General features: G+C 49.4%; 1 protein-coding gene across 3 annotated transcripts in view; it reads right to left on the reverse strand.

Annotated features, from left to right (window-relative positions):
- CHD1 (chromodomain helicase DNA binding protein 1) overlaps nucleotides 1–19099 on the reverse strand; it is a 1172453-nt gene that overhangs the window by 376917 nt on the left and 776437 nt on the right. For all 3 annotated transcript variants that reach the window (XM_069225994.1, XM_069225985.1, XM_069225977.1), the window contains exons 28-29: nucleotides 519–669; nucleotides 304–426 (exon numbers count right to left, since the gene is read on the reverse strand). In XM_069225994.1, coding sequence (XP_069082095.1) covers nucleotides 304–426; nucleotides 519–669 — 274 coding nt within the window. The remainder of the gene's footprint in view (nucleotides 1–303; nucleotides 427–518; nucleotides 670–19099) is intronic.

Consider the following 19099-nt stretch of genomic DNA (forward strand, 5'->3'; position numbering starts at 1 on the left):
CAAGTTGCCTATCACCTTGTATAATGCAATCATACTCTTAGTAAAGTTACATTTAAAGTGTTGGGAGTAATTTTTGAAAAGGAGAGAAAACACCTACTTTGGAATGTGGACATAAAAAACGGATAAACTGAACCACAGAGGAAAATATTGTTTTAAACTTGTAGGCTTTTCATACATTGTTTTGAGACATTAATAGTATTGGCTGCAGGTAAAACTACAAAAGAAATCGATGTAAGACCTTTACGGAAGTTGATAAATAATGTACTGTCATGGAAAGAAAACTGCATTTTGAACTTAACTTACTGAGCCGGAAAGCCGTTGTGCTTCTTTCCTTATAAGGTCTTTATTAAGTAACTTGATGAGGTAGTCAGCTCTAGTTTGCAGCTGTTTGGCTTGTGGTTTTTTATCAGGATCATCCGGTAAGATCTGAAAAAAAGAAACAAACTGGACTTTGAAAAAAACTAACTTTTGTATCAAAGTAAGACGACTGACTCATCTGCAACAAAGTATGAACATACCTTCTGTGTTAAGTTGAGGTCTGGGTCCATTTTAATCATTTCCCAGCTGCCATAGCCATATTCATAAATGCCTATTAAAAGATTTGAATCATCTTCTTTTGACCAGTCAATTTCAAAATGGGCTGCTTTTGTGTGACATGGCATTGTGTATCTATGAAACAAAATGTATGAAAGGCTGAGCTTTTTTTTCAAATACTCATTTACATACACCATGCTTGTAATTCCATTTTGTGACAATGAATGGCAGCATGCTGATCGAACCACGTTTAAGAACCACATCTATGAGAGCTTTTTGAGTACCCAACTCATTTTCACTTCACAAGCCTTGTACATATTACATAATGAATAATTAAATATGATATTGATTTGACAGTACAGTGTGATATTGGCACCAAAACCCTTCCGGGTACATGGACTGCAGTGTATGCAGTTTAACCTTCCCAGCCACATCAATTAAATGGTGTCTAATATGTCAGAGGTTTCCAGGTGCAAAGGCGATGCATATGTTTATGTTTTCCTGGCATGCAAATAATGGGACATCACTGATTCACACAGCATGCAAAGTGTATGATAGCAAGCTGGATTTTGCTTTGTATCACACTCGTTTAAAGCAATTGCATACAGCGTGCTTTTAATTTGCCATTTTAACAAATGCTATGGAGAGCGTCACACTGCAGGGCCAGTGAAAGAAAAGGTGCCAAAGGAAAGCACACAGTCGGCAACAGGCGTTAGTAGGATTCTGGATTGAAATCCAAGACGAATGTACACATTTGTAACCACCATTGCAAAAGTGGGTTAAGAAACTACTGAAATCATAGCATGTTTTAGAAAAGTATGATGCCTTTAGGCTCTGGAGCAGGTATCAAAGGAACTAACATTCCATTAGAAGTTAACTACCTTCAGTAAGGCTCTTTCTGGTGGATATACCAGCTAATCGCAAATTCCTCACATCAGAGCACTCCCCAAGTGCCAGACTGGATCAGAAAAACTATTCTCTAGGAATGCTCCTGTGTTTCACAAGGTGGCTCCACATGGACTCTGTACCACCCTAGCAGTGACAGAGCAGAGCTGCATATAAGCGTCATCCCTGTGCGCCTCACCGTAAGACATGGGAGGTAAACAACTGGTAGAATCAATGTCCAGATTCCTAACATGGGAACTCTTAAGATGCTAAAAAGAGGCCACACCACTCAAGTTAAAGCAGTTTGGCGACTTTTGCCACTGGAGAAAGGGACTGGAAGCACTAACACCTTTGTTGGCTTGTATGTTGCTTGCCCGATCCTCATCACCAGACTTGAAAGGACTGGTGGGGTTGCAGCAGTTGCTGGGGAGGCAGATGCTGCATATAGACCAGCCCCCTAGAGTAGCCTTTAAATTTCCTTAAGTGGTGAGGACACTGGTTGGAATGGGTGAAAACACAAGGAACATATCATGTCTCTAGTTTCTTTGAAGAGTTCCAAGGCAGATTTAGCTTTTTCATTTATGCATGGTGGTTGCACAACACACTGATGCCAACAGCCCCTTCCAGACAATCAGCAGTATGAAGGCCAGTATGAATCAAGTATTCTGCAGCATCTTGACCATCCTGAATGGTTTGAGACTGTAAGGTTCTATGGTCTTCCAGGACTGCTGGCAAGAGGTTGCTGGCCATGTCCAAAAGGACTGCATTGACTGACTTCAATACTAGGCTAGCTGAGGAGAACATCTGTTTGCAAAATGCCTTCATCCTCGTAGATTCAATATACCAAGTAGTAGTCCGAAATTAATCGGGGTTCATCTTTCTGGTTCAAGCCTGAACAACCAGGCTCTCTGAAGTGGGATTTTCAGCAACAATATCAGTGGTGACAGGCACCAGTCTGTTACGTCTGACCACCTGCCTCTCTACCAGTGGGTGAGAACATATGGGCCCTCATTTCGACAATAGTGGTAAAAAATGCCTACCGCCGCGGCGACGGCTGCCAAAAGACCGTCACCGCAGCTACCAACCGTCCGCCATATAATGACCACAGCCGGATTTCCGCCAGAAGGATGGCGGAAATCCAGATGTGGCCATGCCGGCGGTAAGGTGGTGCTGCTGCCACCAGCAGGACCACGCCAGCCTTATTATGACCCATAATATGGCCTGGCAGTGTTCTGCTGGCGGCAGCAGCGCCCCGTCCCCTGCCAGAGGACCCCCCTAAACACATGTAAGTCGGGTCTCTGAAAGGGGAGGGGGATGGGGTGTTGTGTGTGTGTGTGGGGGGGTGAGTGTGTATGTTTGTATGTGCGTGGATGCAGGTGTGTGTTGGATGCGGGTGTGTATGTATGGAGGTGTGGGTGCGTGTATGTTTGAAAGTGTGTGCGGTGTGTGTGAGTGGACGTATGCATGCGTGGATGTTTGTGGGAAAAGGGATTGTGTGTGTCAAGGGGGGCGTGAATGTAGTGGGGGTAAGGGGGTGTGAATGTAGGGGGGAAGGGGGCTTTGGAGAGGCAGTGGTGGACGTGGAGGGGGGAACTGGAGAGGGAGGTGGGGTAAGGGGTTGGGGGGAGACCCCTATCAGTGACAGGGAAGGAAATCCCTGTCACTGATAGTGCCTACCGCCATGGTTTTCGTGGCGGTAAGGAACCCACGAAAACCATGGCGGTAGGCAGGGTCATAATCAGGTAGAACAGTGACGCCCGCCGGGCTGCAGATGTATATCTCCAGCCCGGCGGCTGTTACCGCTGCGGCGGTCTGAGTGGTACATTAGCGGGTTGGCTTCAGCCAACCCACCAATGTCACAATATGCCGGTAAGTACCGCCAGCCCGTTGGCTTCACTTACCGTCATGTTACCGCCGGGGTCGTAATGACCCCCATAGTTTCGTACCTGTAGGTGTATTTTTGAAGTTTGAAGAATTTTCTGGATTCACATGCTGTGCATTATTCCACCATCTACTCGTTAGGTCTGTATTTCTCCCAATTTTTGTAGTCCTCCTATTTTTTGTTGCTGGTGGTTGTTGACGGACCCCACTTTGGTGTCCCTTGTGAGATTGTACTGCTTCCTTCGGACGTTCCCACCTTTGGTCACCATCGTCAGATTCTTTAATTTTTTTCCCCTCTGTTTTTTTGTTCATTCCTCCCATCTCCTTGGTGAAGGTGGGTAGGTCGCTTGTGAATCCAGAAAATTCCTGAAGCTGCAAAACTACACCTACACGTAAGAAATTATATTTTTTCAGTATGAATCTTTTATGGTTTCAAATGCTGTGCATAGATTTTGCAGTGGGTTATTAACTTGGTGGTTGGGTTGAAGATCAACCCTGATTGGTAAACAGACGTTGTAAGACCTTTCGTCCCATTTGTGCTTCCTTGTTCATCTGAATGTCTATACAACAGAGTTTTGTGAAAGTGTGTACAGATGGACACGTTGCTGTCATACCAATGTCCTGTAAGGGAGTATTCACTAAAAATGCAATAAGTGCTCCCTTCTTCCTTGTAGAATGTGCTCTAGGTGTTACTCTAAGATTTTCTCCTGCATTTGTACATCACATTTGAAGTTTGTGCTACCCATCTTGCAACTTTGTTCATAGTTACTGGTCTTCCCAGAAAACACTGTCCATTCTGCAGCTAGATAGAGTTTCTGCCAGATAATACGTTACAGAAGGTAAGTAACGAGTTAAGCAATAACCACCTGCCGGTGGGGTGCAGACAGATTTTAGCACACTAAAAAGTCCTGCAGGACCAAATGGGCAAAGAGCCCATCTCTGCGGACCTGATTGTCCAGGCAGTAATGTCTTGCGAATGTGTGCAAGATCTCCAGGACTGGAACACCTCGTGCTAACGCAAAGGTAGCAGCTTTGCCCTAATGGAATGAGCTTTCAAGCCCTCAGGAGGCTGTTTCTTGGCCAGTGCGAGGCAGATCTTAATGCAGAGAACGACCCAGCACGAAATGATTCGCTTCTGCACAGCCCGACCTTTCTTTGCTCAAACGTACCCCAAAAAAGTTGGTCATCCACCGGAACTCTTTTGTATGGTCAAGGTAGAAAGACAAAGCTCTTTTTGGGTCCAGCCGGTGGAGTCACTCCTCTTTCTTGGAGGGATGCGGTGGAGAAAGAAGGTGGGCAGGGTGATGTTCTGACCCAGGTGAAATGGGGTGACCATCTTGGGGAGGAGAGAGGCACGAGTTCTAAGAACCAACTTGTCTGGGAACATGATGAGATACAGGGGTTTAGATGAGAGAGCCTGCATCTCACTCACTGTAGCAAAGTACCATCTTCCTTGGCATGTTACCCCCATTTTTCACATGTATGTCAGTATGATTTTGCCTGTCTCACTGGGATCCTGCTGGCCAGGATCCCAGTGCTCCTAATTTATGGCCTAATGTGTATGCTTGTGTAGTGCCTAACTGTGTCACTGAGGCTCTGCTACCCAGAACCTCAGTGCTTTTGCTCTCTCTGCTTTTAAATGTGTCACTGTAGGCCAGTGACTTCATTTACCAATTTTAATTGGCATACCGGACCCCACTTATAAGTCCCTAGTATATGGTACATAGGTACCCAGGGCATTGGGGTTCCAGGAGATCCATATGGGCTGCAGCATTTCTTTTCCCACCCATAGGGAGCTCAGACAAACCCTTACACAGGACTGCCACTGCAGCCTGCGTGAAATAGTGCACACACTATTTCACAGCCATTTTCACTGCACTTAAGTAACTTATAAGTCACCTATATGTCTAACCTTCACTTGCTGAAGGTTAGGTGCAAAGTTACTAAGTGTGAGGGCACCCTTGCACTAGCAAAGGTGGCCCCACATAGTTCAGGGCCATTTCCCTGGACTTTGTGAGTGCGGGGACGCCATTACATGCGTGCACTACATATAGGCCAATACCTATATGTGGCTTCACAATGGTAACTCCGAATATAGCCATGTAACATATCTAAGATCATGGAATTGTCCCCCTCATTCCAAAGCTGGTATTGGGGAGCCAACTCCATGCATCCTGGGGGCTCCGCCATGGACCTCCAGTCCTGCCAAACCAGCTCTCTGAGGCTTTCACTGCAGCTACAGCTGTTGCCACCTCACGAACAGGGTTCTGCCCTCCTGGGGTCTGGGCAGCCGCCCAGTCCCAGGAAGGCAGAACAAAGCATGTCCTCTGAGAGCAGGGTGTTACACCCCCTCCCTTTGGAAATAGGTGTTACAGGCTGGGGAGGGGTAGCCTCCCCAAACCTCTGGAAATGCTTTGAAGGGCACAGATGGCGCCCCCCTTGCATAAACCAGTCTACACGGGTTCAGGGACCCCTTCTCCCCTGCTCTGGCACGAAATTGGACAAAGGAAAGGGGAGTGACCACTCCCATGTACATCACCCCAGGGGTGGTGCCCAGAGCTCCTCCAGTGTGTCCGAGACTTCAGCCATCTAGCTTTTCCAGGTGTGGGGGCACTCTGGAGGGCTGTGAGTGGCCAGTGCCAGCAAGTGACGTCAGAGACCCCTCCTGATAGGTCCTTAGCTGATAAGGTAGCCAATCTCCCTCTCAGGGCTATTTAGGGTCTCTCCTGTGGTTTCTCTTCAGATTCTGCTTGCAAGTTTCCTTCAGGAATCCTCTGCTACAACTTCAGATTCTTCTGACCTCGGATCAACCGCAGCCTGCTCCAAGAAACGCTGTAATTGCAACAAAGTGTCTCCAAGAGACACTTTTCTTCAGCAACCTCCGCTCCAAGTCAGCAACTGCAACAGTTTCCATGGTGTGCATGCTCTGGGGACTCCCTGTCTTCACCCTGCAGCAGAAGGACCAAAGAAATCTCCTGTGGAGTGACGGAGTCACTCCCCTGCTCCAAGCAGGCACCTTCTAAAGACGACGACCGGTACCCTAGGACTCCTCTCACAGCAACGAGCGTGCTCCTAAGGACACAGAGGGTGTCCATCTTTGACATAGACTGTCCTGAGGTCCTGCTGAAGCAATTTGGAGGAGTTAAGACCTTGCCTTCCCCCGAGAATGACGGTACCCCTGTGTACTGAGTCTTCTTCACCTCCTGAGGCCTCTGTGCACTCTTTGCAAAATTCCTTCGTGCACAGCCTGGCCCAGGTCCCCAGCACTCTGTCCTGCGTCACTCAACTCGCTGAGCGTGGGACCTTCTTTTGCTGTGCTGTATTAACTGCGTTTCGCACCTCCTTTGAACCCGGATCCTGCGGCTTCTGGGAGTGCTGGCTGGCATTCTGAGGGCTCTCTAAAGTACTGAGAGCCCCCTCTTCCTCCTCACACAGTTGAGGCCCCCAGGTCCCTCCTGGGTCCATCTAGCGCCATTTTGACGCAAAAAGCACTTTTATCATAGCCAAGGCTTGTTGGCGCCTTCCAATACGAAATCTCATCTGCAACGATCTTCATGCCGTGGGACATCTTTTGCATCACGCAGGAACCCGCTGGCATCTTCCTAGGGTGCATTCCTGCAGTCTTCAACTCACCGGGGGACTCTTCTTTTGCACCTTCTTCTGGGTTGGCAGGGGCTCCTGTCTTTCCTGGAACTTCCTTCGACTTCTGGACTTGGTCCCCTTCCTTTGCAGGTCTTCAGGTCCAGTAATCAAGCAGTTGTTCAAAACTTGGTTGGCTGCTGCAAAATCCCCAAAACGAGGTGTAGTGTGTCCTAAGGAAACTTGCAGTACTTTACGCCTGCTTTTCTGGGCTCGGGATGGGATAATTTACTTGCCTTTACTGTATTCTTACTCTCCCGGCGATTCTGCACACACTACACTTATCTAGGGGGAAATTCATGATTCGCATTCCACTTTCTTAGTACATGGTTTGTGTTGCCCCTAGACCTATTTTCTCCCATTGCATTCTATAGGATTTCCTACTGTTTGCATTGTTCTATGACTATTTACCTGTCTAATTTTGGTGTCTAGTATATATATTGTGTATAATAGCTCCAGAAGGAGTAGTGTCTCTAAGATATTTTTGGTACTGTGTCACCCAAATAAATACCTTTATTTTGGTAACACTGAGTATTGTCTTTACTTGTGTATAAGTACTGTGTAACTATAAGTGGCACTGCATGAGCTTTGCATGTCTCCTAGTTCAGCCTAAGCTGCTCTGCTATAGCTGCCTCTATCAGCCTCAGCTGCTAGAACACTACTACATTCACTAACAAGGGATAACTGGACCTAGTGTAAGGTGTAAGTATACAAGGTACCCACTACAAACCAGGCCAGCCTCCTACACTCACCCTCCTGGCAGATGTTATTGCCACTAAGAAGGCTGTCTTGATTGTGAGCAGCCAGAGGGGACAGTTGTGCAGTGGCTCAATGGGAGCACACATGAGAAAAGTGAGACAAAGGGCGTACAAGGATACATACGTACAAGCCCCTTAAGAAATCTATAAACAATTGGAGATTTGAAAAATAAAGGCTGATCGGGCAGCCGAAAACTCCTATAAGGCGGAAAAATACCCTTTGAGAGTGCCCAATGCAAAGTCCTGCTGGGCAAGAGATATGACAAAGAGAAGAATCTTTGAGAGAGAAGAAGAAAGAGGTCAATAGATCTTTCTATACAAAAATTTACAAAGCGTTTGCAATGGCAGGCGAATACCGTCTTAGTGGAGCGACACCCGGCTGCCATCATAACTTTATAAACTTCGGGAGGAAGGTCGAAGGCTGTCAACTGTCACCACTCAATCTCGCCACACGAAGGAGCAGAATTAACAGATTCATGTGGAAAACCTTTCCCTGCTGCTGCGACAGAAGATCTTCCCGAAGGGGCAGCCTCATTGGAGGATCGATGCTCATTTTCAGAAGATCGGGATACCAGATTCTCCCGTGCCCAGTCCCAAGCTGCCATGATTACCTGGGCCCGGTCATTTCTGATCTTCTTGAGAACTCTGATCAGAAGTGGTATGGGCGGAAAGGAATACAGGAGGTTTGAACTCCACTTGTGATGAAAAGCGTTGCAGAGCGATTGCCGTCTTTCAAACTCCAACATGCAATACTGTTGACATCACGCGCTCTCTTTGGAGGCAAAGAGATCTAACAAAGGCTCTCCCCACTGCTGAAACAGACCTTGTGCCACCTACGGATGGAGACGCCACTCATGAGTCACTAGGCATCGATGGCTGGGTTTGTCCACCCTGGCATTCAGAGAACCTGTCAGGTGTTGAACCACCAGTGTTATCCCCAGCTTTTCCAACCATGTCCAGAGACGAGGGGCCACTAGATAAAGGGTCCACTGCCCCACAACGCCCTGCTTGTTGCAGTACCAATTGAGGTGGTGTTGTCCATGAACACTTGCACTATTTTCCCTGTGACAGGAAGAACTGGTTTCAATTCTAGTCGGACTGCCCGAAGCTCCGGAAATGTATATGGAGTCTGGATTTCGCTGGAGACCAAAAGCCTATGATCTCCACCTCTCCCAGATGGCCACCCCATCCCTGAAGTGACGCATCTGTCACTACTGTGAGATCTGGTTGGGGAAGGGAGAGGAGTCCGCCTCTGACCCAATCGCAGTTCACTAACCACCACAGCAGATCTTTTGCAGTCCCCTCCGAGATCTGAACTGTCGGTGAGATTTCCCTGATGCTGTGCCCAGTGGAGCTTCAGTCCCACTGCAGAGCTCTAACATGCTATCTGGCAAGTTTAGCAAACAGGATGCAGGAAGCTATGAGGCCCAACAACCTCAGAGTCTGTCTAACCGAAATCCAGGCAATCATAACCTTAATATCCTGGACTCGCTGCTCGGGAGGAAGGCCCAAAGCTGCACTGTGTCCAAAACAGCTCAGATGAAAGGGAACATCTGAGAGCGAGTCAGGTGTGACTTCGGCACGTTCATAGTGAACCCCAGCGAATGCAGGAGGTTTGCCGCAGCATGAAGGTGGGTGACAACAGCCTGGGGTGAAGGAGTCTTTAACAGTCAGTCGTAGAGGTAGGGGAAGACTGAAACCCCTAGCCTGTGCAGATAAGCTGCGACCATCACCTTGGTGAATACCCGAGGGGCACTGGTAAGGCCGAAGGGTAGCACAGTAAACTGAAAGTGCTTGTGACCTACCTTAAACCGCAATGATCTGTAAGACCCATTGGTCCAATATTATGGACTGCCAGTGAGAGACATGACATTGAAGCCTCCCTCCAACAGGACATACATAGTCTTGCAGAATCATACTAGGAGGGCTTGGACACTGTGGAGGTGGGGGTCTGGGTGGTGGAGGACTTCTGGCCAGACCCTATGGGTCTGAAGGCACCACGATCTCGTCCCTGCACAGGATGCTGTCCTGGTGGAGGACTGTGGCTGGTCTGTGGATAGTTAAGCCTCGAAAGAGGCAATAGACGGACTATTGGTGAGGGGTCGCCAAGAGGCACAAGGACTTGGCCGTAGCCCGGGAGTCCTTAAAGTGCTCCAGCACTGAGTCTGCTTTTTCCACAAAAGGGCATTCCATTGAAGGGCATGTATGTAAGATTTGCCTGGACATCCCCCGAAAAGCCAGAGGTACGTAGTCAGGCATGGCGTCGAAGGGCCACAGTTGAGGAAATCGTCCTGCCCAGAGTCTATCGTGTTCAAGCCACACCTAAAGGTAAACTTGGCTGCATATAACCCATCTTTAACTGCCTGTGAGAGAGTGGCCTGCACACCCTCAGGGACCTGAGGCAGACCCTGCGCTACTGTATCCCATAGTGTATGGGAAAAATGGCCCAATAGGCATGAGGTGTTTACCAACCTCGATGCAAGGCTGGAGAACGAAAACATCTTTCCCAATTGGTCCAGCCTCTTGGATTCCCCATCTGGGGGCAGACAGGAAGGCGCCATGGGAAGTGAAAGCCTGGATCACCAAGCTCTCCGGGGTGGGGTGTTGAGTGAGGAAGCTAGGGTTGCCTGGAGCAAGGCGATGGTGGTGGCCAATTGTCCTCTTTAACTTGTGCTGGGTTTGGACCACGTCCCCAGCAGGACATCAGTGAGAGCCTCATTAAGGGGCAACATAGGTTCCAATGACGAAGCCCCTGGCTGAAGCACCTTCGTCATGTTGTTAGTCTTGACCTGCACTGAGGGAAGCTCAAGGTCCAGGACCTCAGCTGCCCTGCGTACCACCATTGCATATGCTGCACCCTCTCCTGTAGCCACAGTAGGAGGGGAAAGCATGCCAGTATCTGGAGAGGTGTACAGTTTACTAGCTCCTCATACCAATCTATAGGCTCTAACTGGGACTCTCGGGGTATTGATACCCCTACCATTCCTCACCAGTGCCTGGCTGTTTGTATAAATGCTCAGGCAATGATCTAGCACCTGTGGGCACCGGAATCGTTCTGGCTCATCCATAATTAGAATTGGGCTCACGCCACCGGTCTGAAGTGGGGCTGCAGACCCCTGCAGCAATGCTGGGTATCCCTGCCAATGTCTCTGTGACAACTAGAGCACATGCAAGGACACAGGGAAAATCAGGAGCACTGAAGACTGAAAGTATGGACCAGGCAGCTCCCAATAAGAGAGGTAGGAAGGGTAAGAACTAACCCCCTGCCCATGACTCAAGTAAGAAGCAGTCTCCTTGGGTAGATGATCTCACTCCTTGTGAGGAACCTACATCAGAGGAACTGGGTGCGGACACAGCACAGCAGAGCTCTTTCCCTCCAGGAAAGAACGAGCTTTGAGCAGAAGTCTTGCCCCTCTCTTGAAGGCTTCAATCAGCAAGCTGCTACACAGGAGGCAGGGGATGTCAGTGGACCTCACAGGGTCTATTGGAAAAATGGGCTTCTTTACTCTGAAGCTAGAGACCCCAAACCTGGTGCCACCAGGAGGTTGTTCATACCTCAGAAGTTTAGGGAGTCCCTGTTGATCTTAGCCCATGACATCCCCTTGAAGGACATCTTGGGCAAAGTAAGACTCGGAACGGTACTTGTCCCACACTTTCACTGGCCCCACATGTCTGAGGACACAGAGGAGTTTTGTCACTCCTTTGTCACCTGCCAAGCCAGTGGCAAGACAGTTGGCTTCGTTTGGGGTGGGTGGGGGAGGGGGGGGATTGGGGGGACGATGGAGGCTTATGTAGGAAAGTGCCATCTTTCTGCCATAATTACGCCTGCTTTTGCCTGATGTCTGTGTGCTTGGACTTTAGTTCACTGGAATCCTGCGAACCAGGACCCCAGTGACAGTGCTCTCTCCCCTAAATTTAGTTGTTGGTTACCTTTCACACCCACATTTGGCATACTGATGCACCCATGTAAGTCCCTAGTATTTGGTACCTAGGTAACCAGGGCACTGGTGCACCAGGGGTCCCCTATGCGCTGCAGCATGCATTATGCCACCCATAGGAGCCCATGAAAACTGTGACTGCAGGCCTGCCATTACAGCATGCGGGAAAGGGTGCATGCACCCCTTCACTGCCAAACCTAACCATGGCACTTAGACATTATAAGGCACCCCTCAGTGCAAATTTCTAAGTGTGAAAGACTAAGGCCAATTCCCGGACTCTGTAAGTGCAGGGAAGCCATCTTAAAGTATGTAGTGGACACTGGTCAACACGAGGTGTTCAACAACATAATCCTACTCCGAACCTAGGCATGTTTGGAATCAAACATGTTGGAATCATGCAACTACACTGATTCCAGTGTTAGCTGCATGATACCATGTACTCTGGGGGTTGCCTAGGGGCTCCCCCAGTTCTCCCTGTGCAGCCTTATGCAGTCCAGCTGCCAGCCTGTACTGCTGCTGAACCCTGACACTGTTCTGCCCTCCTGCAGGCTGAAGCCAGAGGGGCAGAACAAAGGATTTACTGCAAGGAAGAGGTGTGACCACCTCTCCCTGTGTATGAGGTGTCTAAGGAGTAGGGTGAGGTGGCATCTGAGTGCCACTAGAGTGCTTTTAAGGGCAAATTTGTTGCCCCCCTTGCATAATCTGGTTTGCACCAGCTCAGGAACCCCCGGTTCCCGCTCTGGCACAAAACTACACAAAGGACAGGGGAGTGACCACGCCCCCTGTCCAGCTCCTCCCCCAGGGCGGTGCCCAGAGCTCTGCCAGGTGGCCACTTTATTCTGCCACCTTGAAAATAAGATGGGCAGAGGCCCCTAGAAGCATCTGGTTGGTTAGGCCAGGCAGGTGACGTCCCCGACTCTGCAAACTGGAAATCAGCTCCTGTCCGCAACTCCTGCAACGTGGGACTTCTGTTTTGCTGGGCTGGTAAGGCCTCCTTGTGACTCTGTGTCCAGCACCTGTTGGTCAATTGTGGGGGCTCCATCAACTTCTATTGGCCTTCCTGTGTGCTGAGGGCCAGCTCTGATTCCCTCCTGCTGGGTAGAGCAACTTTGGAAACCGCTCTTCTGGTTCTATTTGCACTTGACAGTGATAGTTGGTGACCTCACTGGTCACTGACCCTCCTGCAATCCAGCGATCATTGAAGAACAGCTTGTTGGCGACTCCTGGGATCTTCAGCGACTGCTGGACCCTGCAGCTGGACGTCTTCGACCGACTTGCAGGAACTTTATCTTTAGGAGGGTGGACATTGCCACTTGCACCACCGGGACACCTCTGTGGGTGCTGGACTCTGTCGCCTTCCTTTGCAGGTGCAACACTTCCGGAATCCGTCCCTGGGCTCCTCCAGCCTGGTCGACGGGTCGTGGCACCAGCTGGACAATACGAGGCATCCACAGATTTCAGAGTGTGTTCCTTCTCCCCTCTGCATCTGGGTCCCTGCTGTAGGGACTCCTGTCTTCTCGGTATTCTAGGGTAGGGATACTCTCCATCCATCCTCTTGCCTGCTGGTTTCCTCAGGGTCTGTAGTCACCCTAAGGTAGTTGACCCATTGGTCACTACCAGGTTCCCACTAAAACGCCCACTAAATACAGTATTTATTTGGCATCCCTAGACTAGGAAATCAGACTTGATGGACAAAAGAAGACCAGCACCAAGAAGATCTGAAGCACAGAAACTGGACATGCTGCAACCACAAAAAGGCGCCAAAACCTGCCTGATGCACCCAGGACCCGACAATCACCGCTGAGGAGCTCCTGGACAACTCTACAAGAACCCCAGAAGGACATTAGGCTTCACAAATTGCCCAAGAACTCCTTTCACAGTGGAGGTACCACTCTACAACTCAAAGAAACCACCAAGCCACTGATGGTCACTTCACTGACTAGCCGCTAACTCCCAAACCGGATGCCGCAGCTGGACCAAACTTCATCCCGATGACCTTGAGGACGAATCCTGCCAGTATGCCAAGTTTGGTAGCACTGTGACCCCTAGCAGCCAAACCGTATTGGTCAGCTAACGTTGGACCCCGAGCAAGCCCGCCCGGGGCTGCAACTGAAACAGGAGGAAGTCCCAGTCAAGGGCCTTCAGGAACACCCCGGACCTCCCGCCAAAGTGCCCCCTTTGTCCTGAAACAACCTCTGAACCAACTTACCTCCTGCTCCAGAGGGCATCCTCACGCACAGCTACTGGCCCACCGATTCGCTCTACACCTGGCCGCCCTGTGCCCTGCACAGAAGAAACTGCTGTGCCCTAAGTGTCCCCCCCGCCCCTTGCAACCTTGAGACTCCAAGGGGACCCCAAAGATCCTACTTTAAACTTACCTTTGCAGTGTTTTTCCAAGTGGTCCCCCACAGTGGTCCTGCACCAGCTCCAGAGACCTTTTCCCGCTGCTCCCGCAGGAACCAGGAGCCATCTGAACTTCTCCAGCTGGCAAAGTGTGCCCACCGACGACCTCAACCAACTTGCAAAAGAAGAACTGGGTAAACCAACTGTACGATTTTTTGTGTATTTTTAAAGTTGATCCACTATTGATTCCTATGGTGCGTAATAACGCACAGAAAGACTATTTTAATTGAAGTTCAAAAATGTATATCTCAAAAAGTATTTAACCAATTTTGATAATTTTGTTCTTGAAATTATCTAAAAATCTGAATTAATTTTTATATTTTTATGTGAGTTGCAAGATTGATGCTGCGAGTGCAACCAATGATTTACACTTCTCCAAGATTGGCCCAACTGCTCGACCAAGCTACCTTAAAAATTAGAGCATTAGGTGAACTACTTTTTACCCATGTTAACCAAAGTGTGGTTGCCTGGACCCCCTGCACAGTGTGCCTAGCTTTGCACACAACATAGAGGGCCAGCCTCCTACAATATGGAATTTACAAGGGGTAATAAATGAAAGCATTTCACTCAACTGCCAACAAGCCTTCAACAAATGTGACACTTGGGAACTTTTCCAAGGACAACCTGGGCAGGTGTAGAGTTGCTTGCAGTGACCAATTCTTGCAGGGAGCTAGTCAGGGAGACCAAAGTCCTCAGAAACACTTGTCTCCACATAAGAAGCAATCCACCAGCAGTTCTAGGTACTTTATCCAATCTGCAATTGATTCCTATAGATTGGTCCTTATGTAAGGGATGAAGGATGCTAAAGCTGCTTCAAGGATGCTATGGATGCGATGCGGTTGGCTAGGTATTACTGTCACTACTCCTCAGTCCATGAGCTAGGGGAGGCAGTTCTGGTATTAGGGTCCATGTCCCACAAAGTTCTCTTTAGGCTGGCAGAAGTTCAGTCGCAGCTGGACTACCAGTCGGCTGGGGTCATGGGTTAATCCTTTCTGAGTTGATAGCTTGTTCTCGGAGGGTGCCAGCAGCTCTCAGACAGCATCCCCAGACTCAATCTCAGGTGCAACTATGTGCTTCAGGTTTGGGTCCCAATGCAGGGGTGGTAGCAGCTGGAAGACTTAAGGCTTCTAACTTGCCCAAACAAACAAAATACTTACCTCCATTAATGCATTCTCTGGTAGAGACTATCTAGCTGTAGATTCCTTTCCTTCAGAATTTCCAGGCGTCAGCTTGGAATCCGGAACTTTTTCTGAGCAATACCCTTGTGTGTGCTATCAGGTGGCATCTTTCGGATCCGCGTGGCGTCATGGAAGTCATTGGAGCCATCTGGGATGTCACCTATAAAGGCCCCAGCCAGGCATGTGTACGTCATGCATGCACCTTTTCACGCAGGCTGCAATGGCAGGCCTGTAGACACATTTTGCATGGGCTCCCATGGGTGGCACAATACATGCTGCAGCCCTAGTTCCCCAATGCCCTGGGCACCAAAGTACCATATACTATGGACTTTTAAGGGGGCACCAAAATGCCAACTGTGGGGTGTGCAAAGTCCCAGGCAACCAAATTTAGAGGGGGAGAGCACAATCCTGGTTAGCAGGAACTCAGTGAAAACGGTCTAGGCATACTGACAGCAGGCAAAAAGGGGGGGGGGTGAGGAGGGGGGGGGGGGTAACCGTGCCAAAAAGAGTGACTTTCCTAATTCCCCCTTGTAAGGAAATGCCTTCCTTGGCATGGTTACCACCTAACCTTTTGCCTTTTGTTGGTGCCAGTTATGATTGAAAGTGGCCTTGGTGCACAGCTAAGTCCCTTGTAAATGGTACCCCTGGTACCAAGGGCTCTGAGGCCAGGGAAGGTCTCCAAGGGCTGCAGCATGTATTATGCCACCCTGGGGACCCCTCACTCAGCACATGCACACTGCCTCACAGCTTGTGTGTGCTTGAGGGGAGAAAATGAATAAGTCGACATGGCACTCCACTCAGAGTGCCATGCCCACATCCCACTGCCTGTGGCATAGATAAGTCACCCATCTAGCAGGCCTTACATCCCTAAGGCAGGCTGCACTATACCACAGGTGAGGGCATAGCTGCATGAGCACTATGCCCCTACAGTGTCTAAGCCCAACCTTAGACATTGTAAGTTTAGGGTAGCCATAAAGAGAATATGGTCTGGGAGTTTGTCAAATACGAATTCCAGAGTTCCACAATGGCTACACTGAAATCTGTGAAGTTTGGCATCAAACTTCTCGGCACAATAAATGCACACTGATGCCAGTGTGATATTTATTGTAAAATACACGCAGAGGGCATCTTAGAGATGACCCCTGAATACCAGTCTGACTCCTAGTGCTAGGATGACCAGTTTCTGCCAACCTGCCACAACCAGACGATTTTCTGGCCACATGTGGTAAGTGCCTTTGTCACTCTGTGGCCAGGAAATATATCTTCTCACCTCCCCCTGTAGGAACTGTAACACCTGGCGGTGAGCCTCAAAAGCTCCTGCCTGTTGTTTCAGCACCCCAGGACATCGCAGCTAGTGGAGATGCCTGCTCCTTTGGACACAACCCCCACTTTTGGCGGCAAGTCCAGAGGAGATTATGAGAAAAACAAGGAGGAGTCACCCACCAGTCAGGACAGCCCCTAAGGTGCCCCTGAGCTGAGGTGACCCCTGCCTTTAGAAATCCTCAATGTTGAGTTTGGAGGATTCCCCCAAAAGGAATAGGGATGTGCCCCCCCTCCCCTCAGGGAGGGAGGGACAAAGAGGGTGTAGCCACCCTCAAGAACAGTAGCCATTGGCTACTGCCCACCAGACCTAAATACACCCCTAAATTTAGCATTTAGGGGCAACCCTGAAACCAGGAAATCAGATTCCTGCAACCTGAAGAAAGAAAAAGGACTACTGACCTGAAAGCCCCACAGAGACGACAGAGCCACCAACTGACTTGGCCCCAGCCCTACCGGCCTGTCTCCAGACTCAAAGAACCTGCACAGCGATGCATCTGACGGGACCAGCGACCTCTGAGGACTCAGAGGACTGCCCTGCACCTGAAGGACCAAGAAACTCCTGAGAACAGCGGCACTGTTCAGAAACTGCAACAACTTTGCAACTTTTAAAGAGACTCTACTTCACGCCAGAAGGTTGAGTCTTCACACTCTACACCTGACGACCCCGGCTTGAGTTTGGAGAAACCAACACTGCAGAGAGGACTACCAGGCGACTCCAACAACGTGGACACCCCGAGTCGACCTCCCTGCACCCCCACAGCAATGCATGCAGAGGATCCAGAGGCTCCCCCTGACCGCGACTGCCTGGTAACAAAGGAACCCGCCGCCTGGACCAAGCTCTGCACCCGCATCCCCCAAGACGAGAAGAACCACCTACCAGTGCAGGGGTGACCAGCAGGCAGCCCTCATCCTAGCCCAGTCGGTGGCTGGCACTAGAAGCCCCCCTGTGCCCTGCCTGAATCGCCTAAGTGATCCCCGGGTCCCTTCATAGCTTTCAATAGCAAACTCGACGCCTTCTTTGCCTACTGCACCTGGCCGCTCCTGTGCCGCTGAGGTTGTGTTTTGTGGGTATTGTGTGCCCCCCCGGCCCCCAAGTGCTCTACAAAACCCCCCTGGTCTGCTCCCGAGGACGCAGGTACCTACCTGCTAGCAGACTTGAACCAGAGCACCCCTGTTCTTCATAGGCACCTATGTGTTTTGACCTCTGCACCTGACCGGCCCTTTGTTGCTGGTGCTGTGGCTTTGGGGTTGCCTTGAACCTCCAACAGTGGGCTGTCTACGCCCAGGAGAATGACTGTGTAAGTACTTTACTTACCTGCAAAAAGTAACCAAACTTTCCTCCACCAGGAACTGTAGATTTTTGCACTGTGTCCACTTTTAAATTAGCTTATTGCCATTTTAACCAAAACTGTGTGTACTACAGTTTTAAATCAAAGTTCTATACTTACCTGTGTGAAGTGCCTCGCATTTTATGTACTTCAAATCTTGAAGTTCTAAAATAAATTAGGAAAATATATTTTTCTATACAAAAACCTATTGGCCTGGAGTTAAGTCTTTGAGTGTGTGTTCCTCATTTATTGCCTGTGTGTGTACAACAAATGCTTAACACTACTCTCTGATAAGCCTACTGCTCGACCACACTACCACAAAATGGAGCATTAGTATTATCTAAGTTTGCCACTATCAAACTAAAGGAGGAGCCCTAGGACCCTGTGCACACTTTGAGATAGTATATACAGAGCCAACTTCCTAGACCCCTCCCCCACCCCCCCCCCAAAAAATGAAGGGCAGAAAGACTAACCTTGCCCAGTTGAGTCTTCATTGTCTAAGTGGAAATATCTGAAGAGTTCATCTGCATTGGAGTGCTTACTTCCAGGTCTGTGTTCCACTGTATAGTCCATTGCCTGTAGGGATAAGGACCACCTCAACAATTTGCGATTCTCACCTTTCATTTGCTTAAGCCATAAGAGGGGCTTGTGGTCTATCTGAACAAGGAAGAGCGTGCCAAACAAGTATGGCCTCAGCTTCTTCAAGGCCCAGACCACAGCAAAGGCCTCCCTCTCTATGGCTGACCAAAGCTTTTCCCTAGGGGTCAACCTTCTGCTTATGGAAGCTACAGGTTGGTCATTGCCCTCATCATTTAGTTGAGATAGTACTGCCCTTATCCCCAAGTAATCAAAAGCTTTTTGGCAGCCAGCTGACCATAAAATAATTCTGGGCATCTTTTTGGATGAGAGGTCATTTAAGGGGACTACAATGGAGCCATAGTTCTTAATGAACCTCCTATAGTACCGTGTCAGGCCTAGGAAGGCTCTGACTTGGGTCTGAGTGGTAGGGGCAATTCAATCCAGGAATGTCTGGATTTTGCCCTGTAGTGGTTGGATCCGGCCTCCACCTAATATGTGGTTCAGATAAACCACTTTTCCCTGCCCTATCTGGCACTTTGAGGACTTGAAAGTGAGGCCTGCCTTTTGTAGAGCCTCAAATACACTCCCAAGGTGGCCCACGTGATCCTCCCAGGTGGAGCTAAAGACAGCTATGTCGTCCAGATAAACTGCAC

Source organism: Pleurodeles waltl, chromosome 1_1, assembly GCF_031143425.1.
Source record: "Pleurodeles waltl isolate 20211129_DDA chromosome 1_1, aPleWal1.hap1.20221129, whole genome shotgun sequence".
Taxonomy (NCBI): domain Eukaryota; kingdom Metazoa; phylum Chordata; class Amphibia; order Caudata; family Salamandridae; genus Pleurodeles; species Pleurodeles waltl.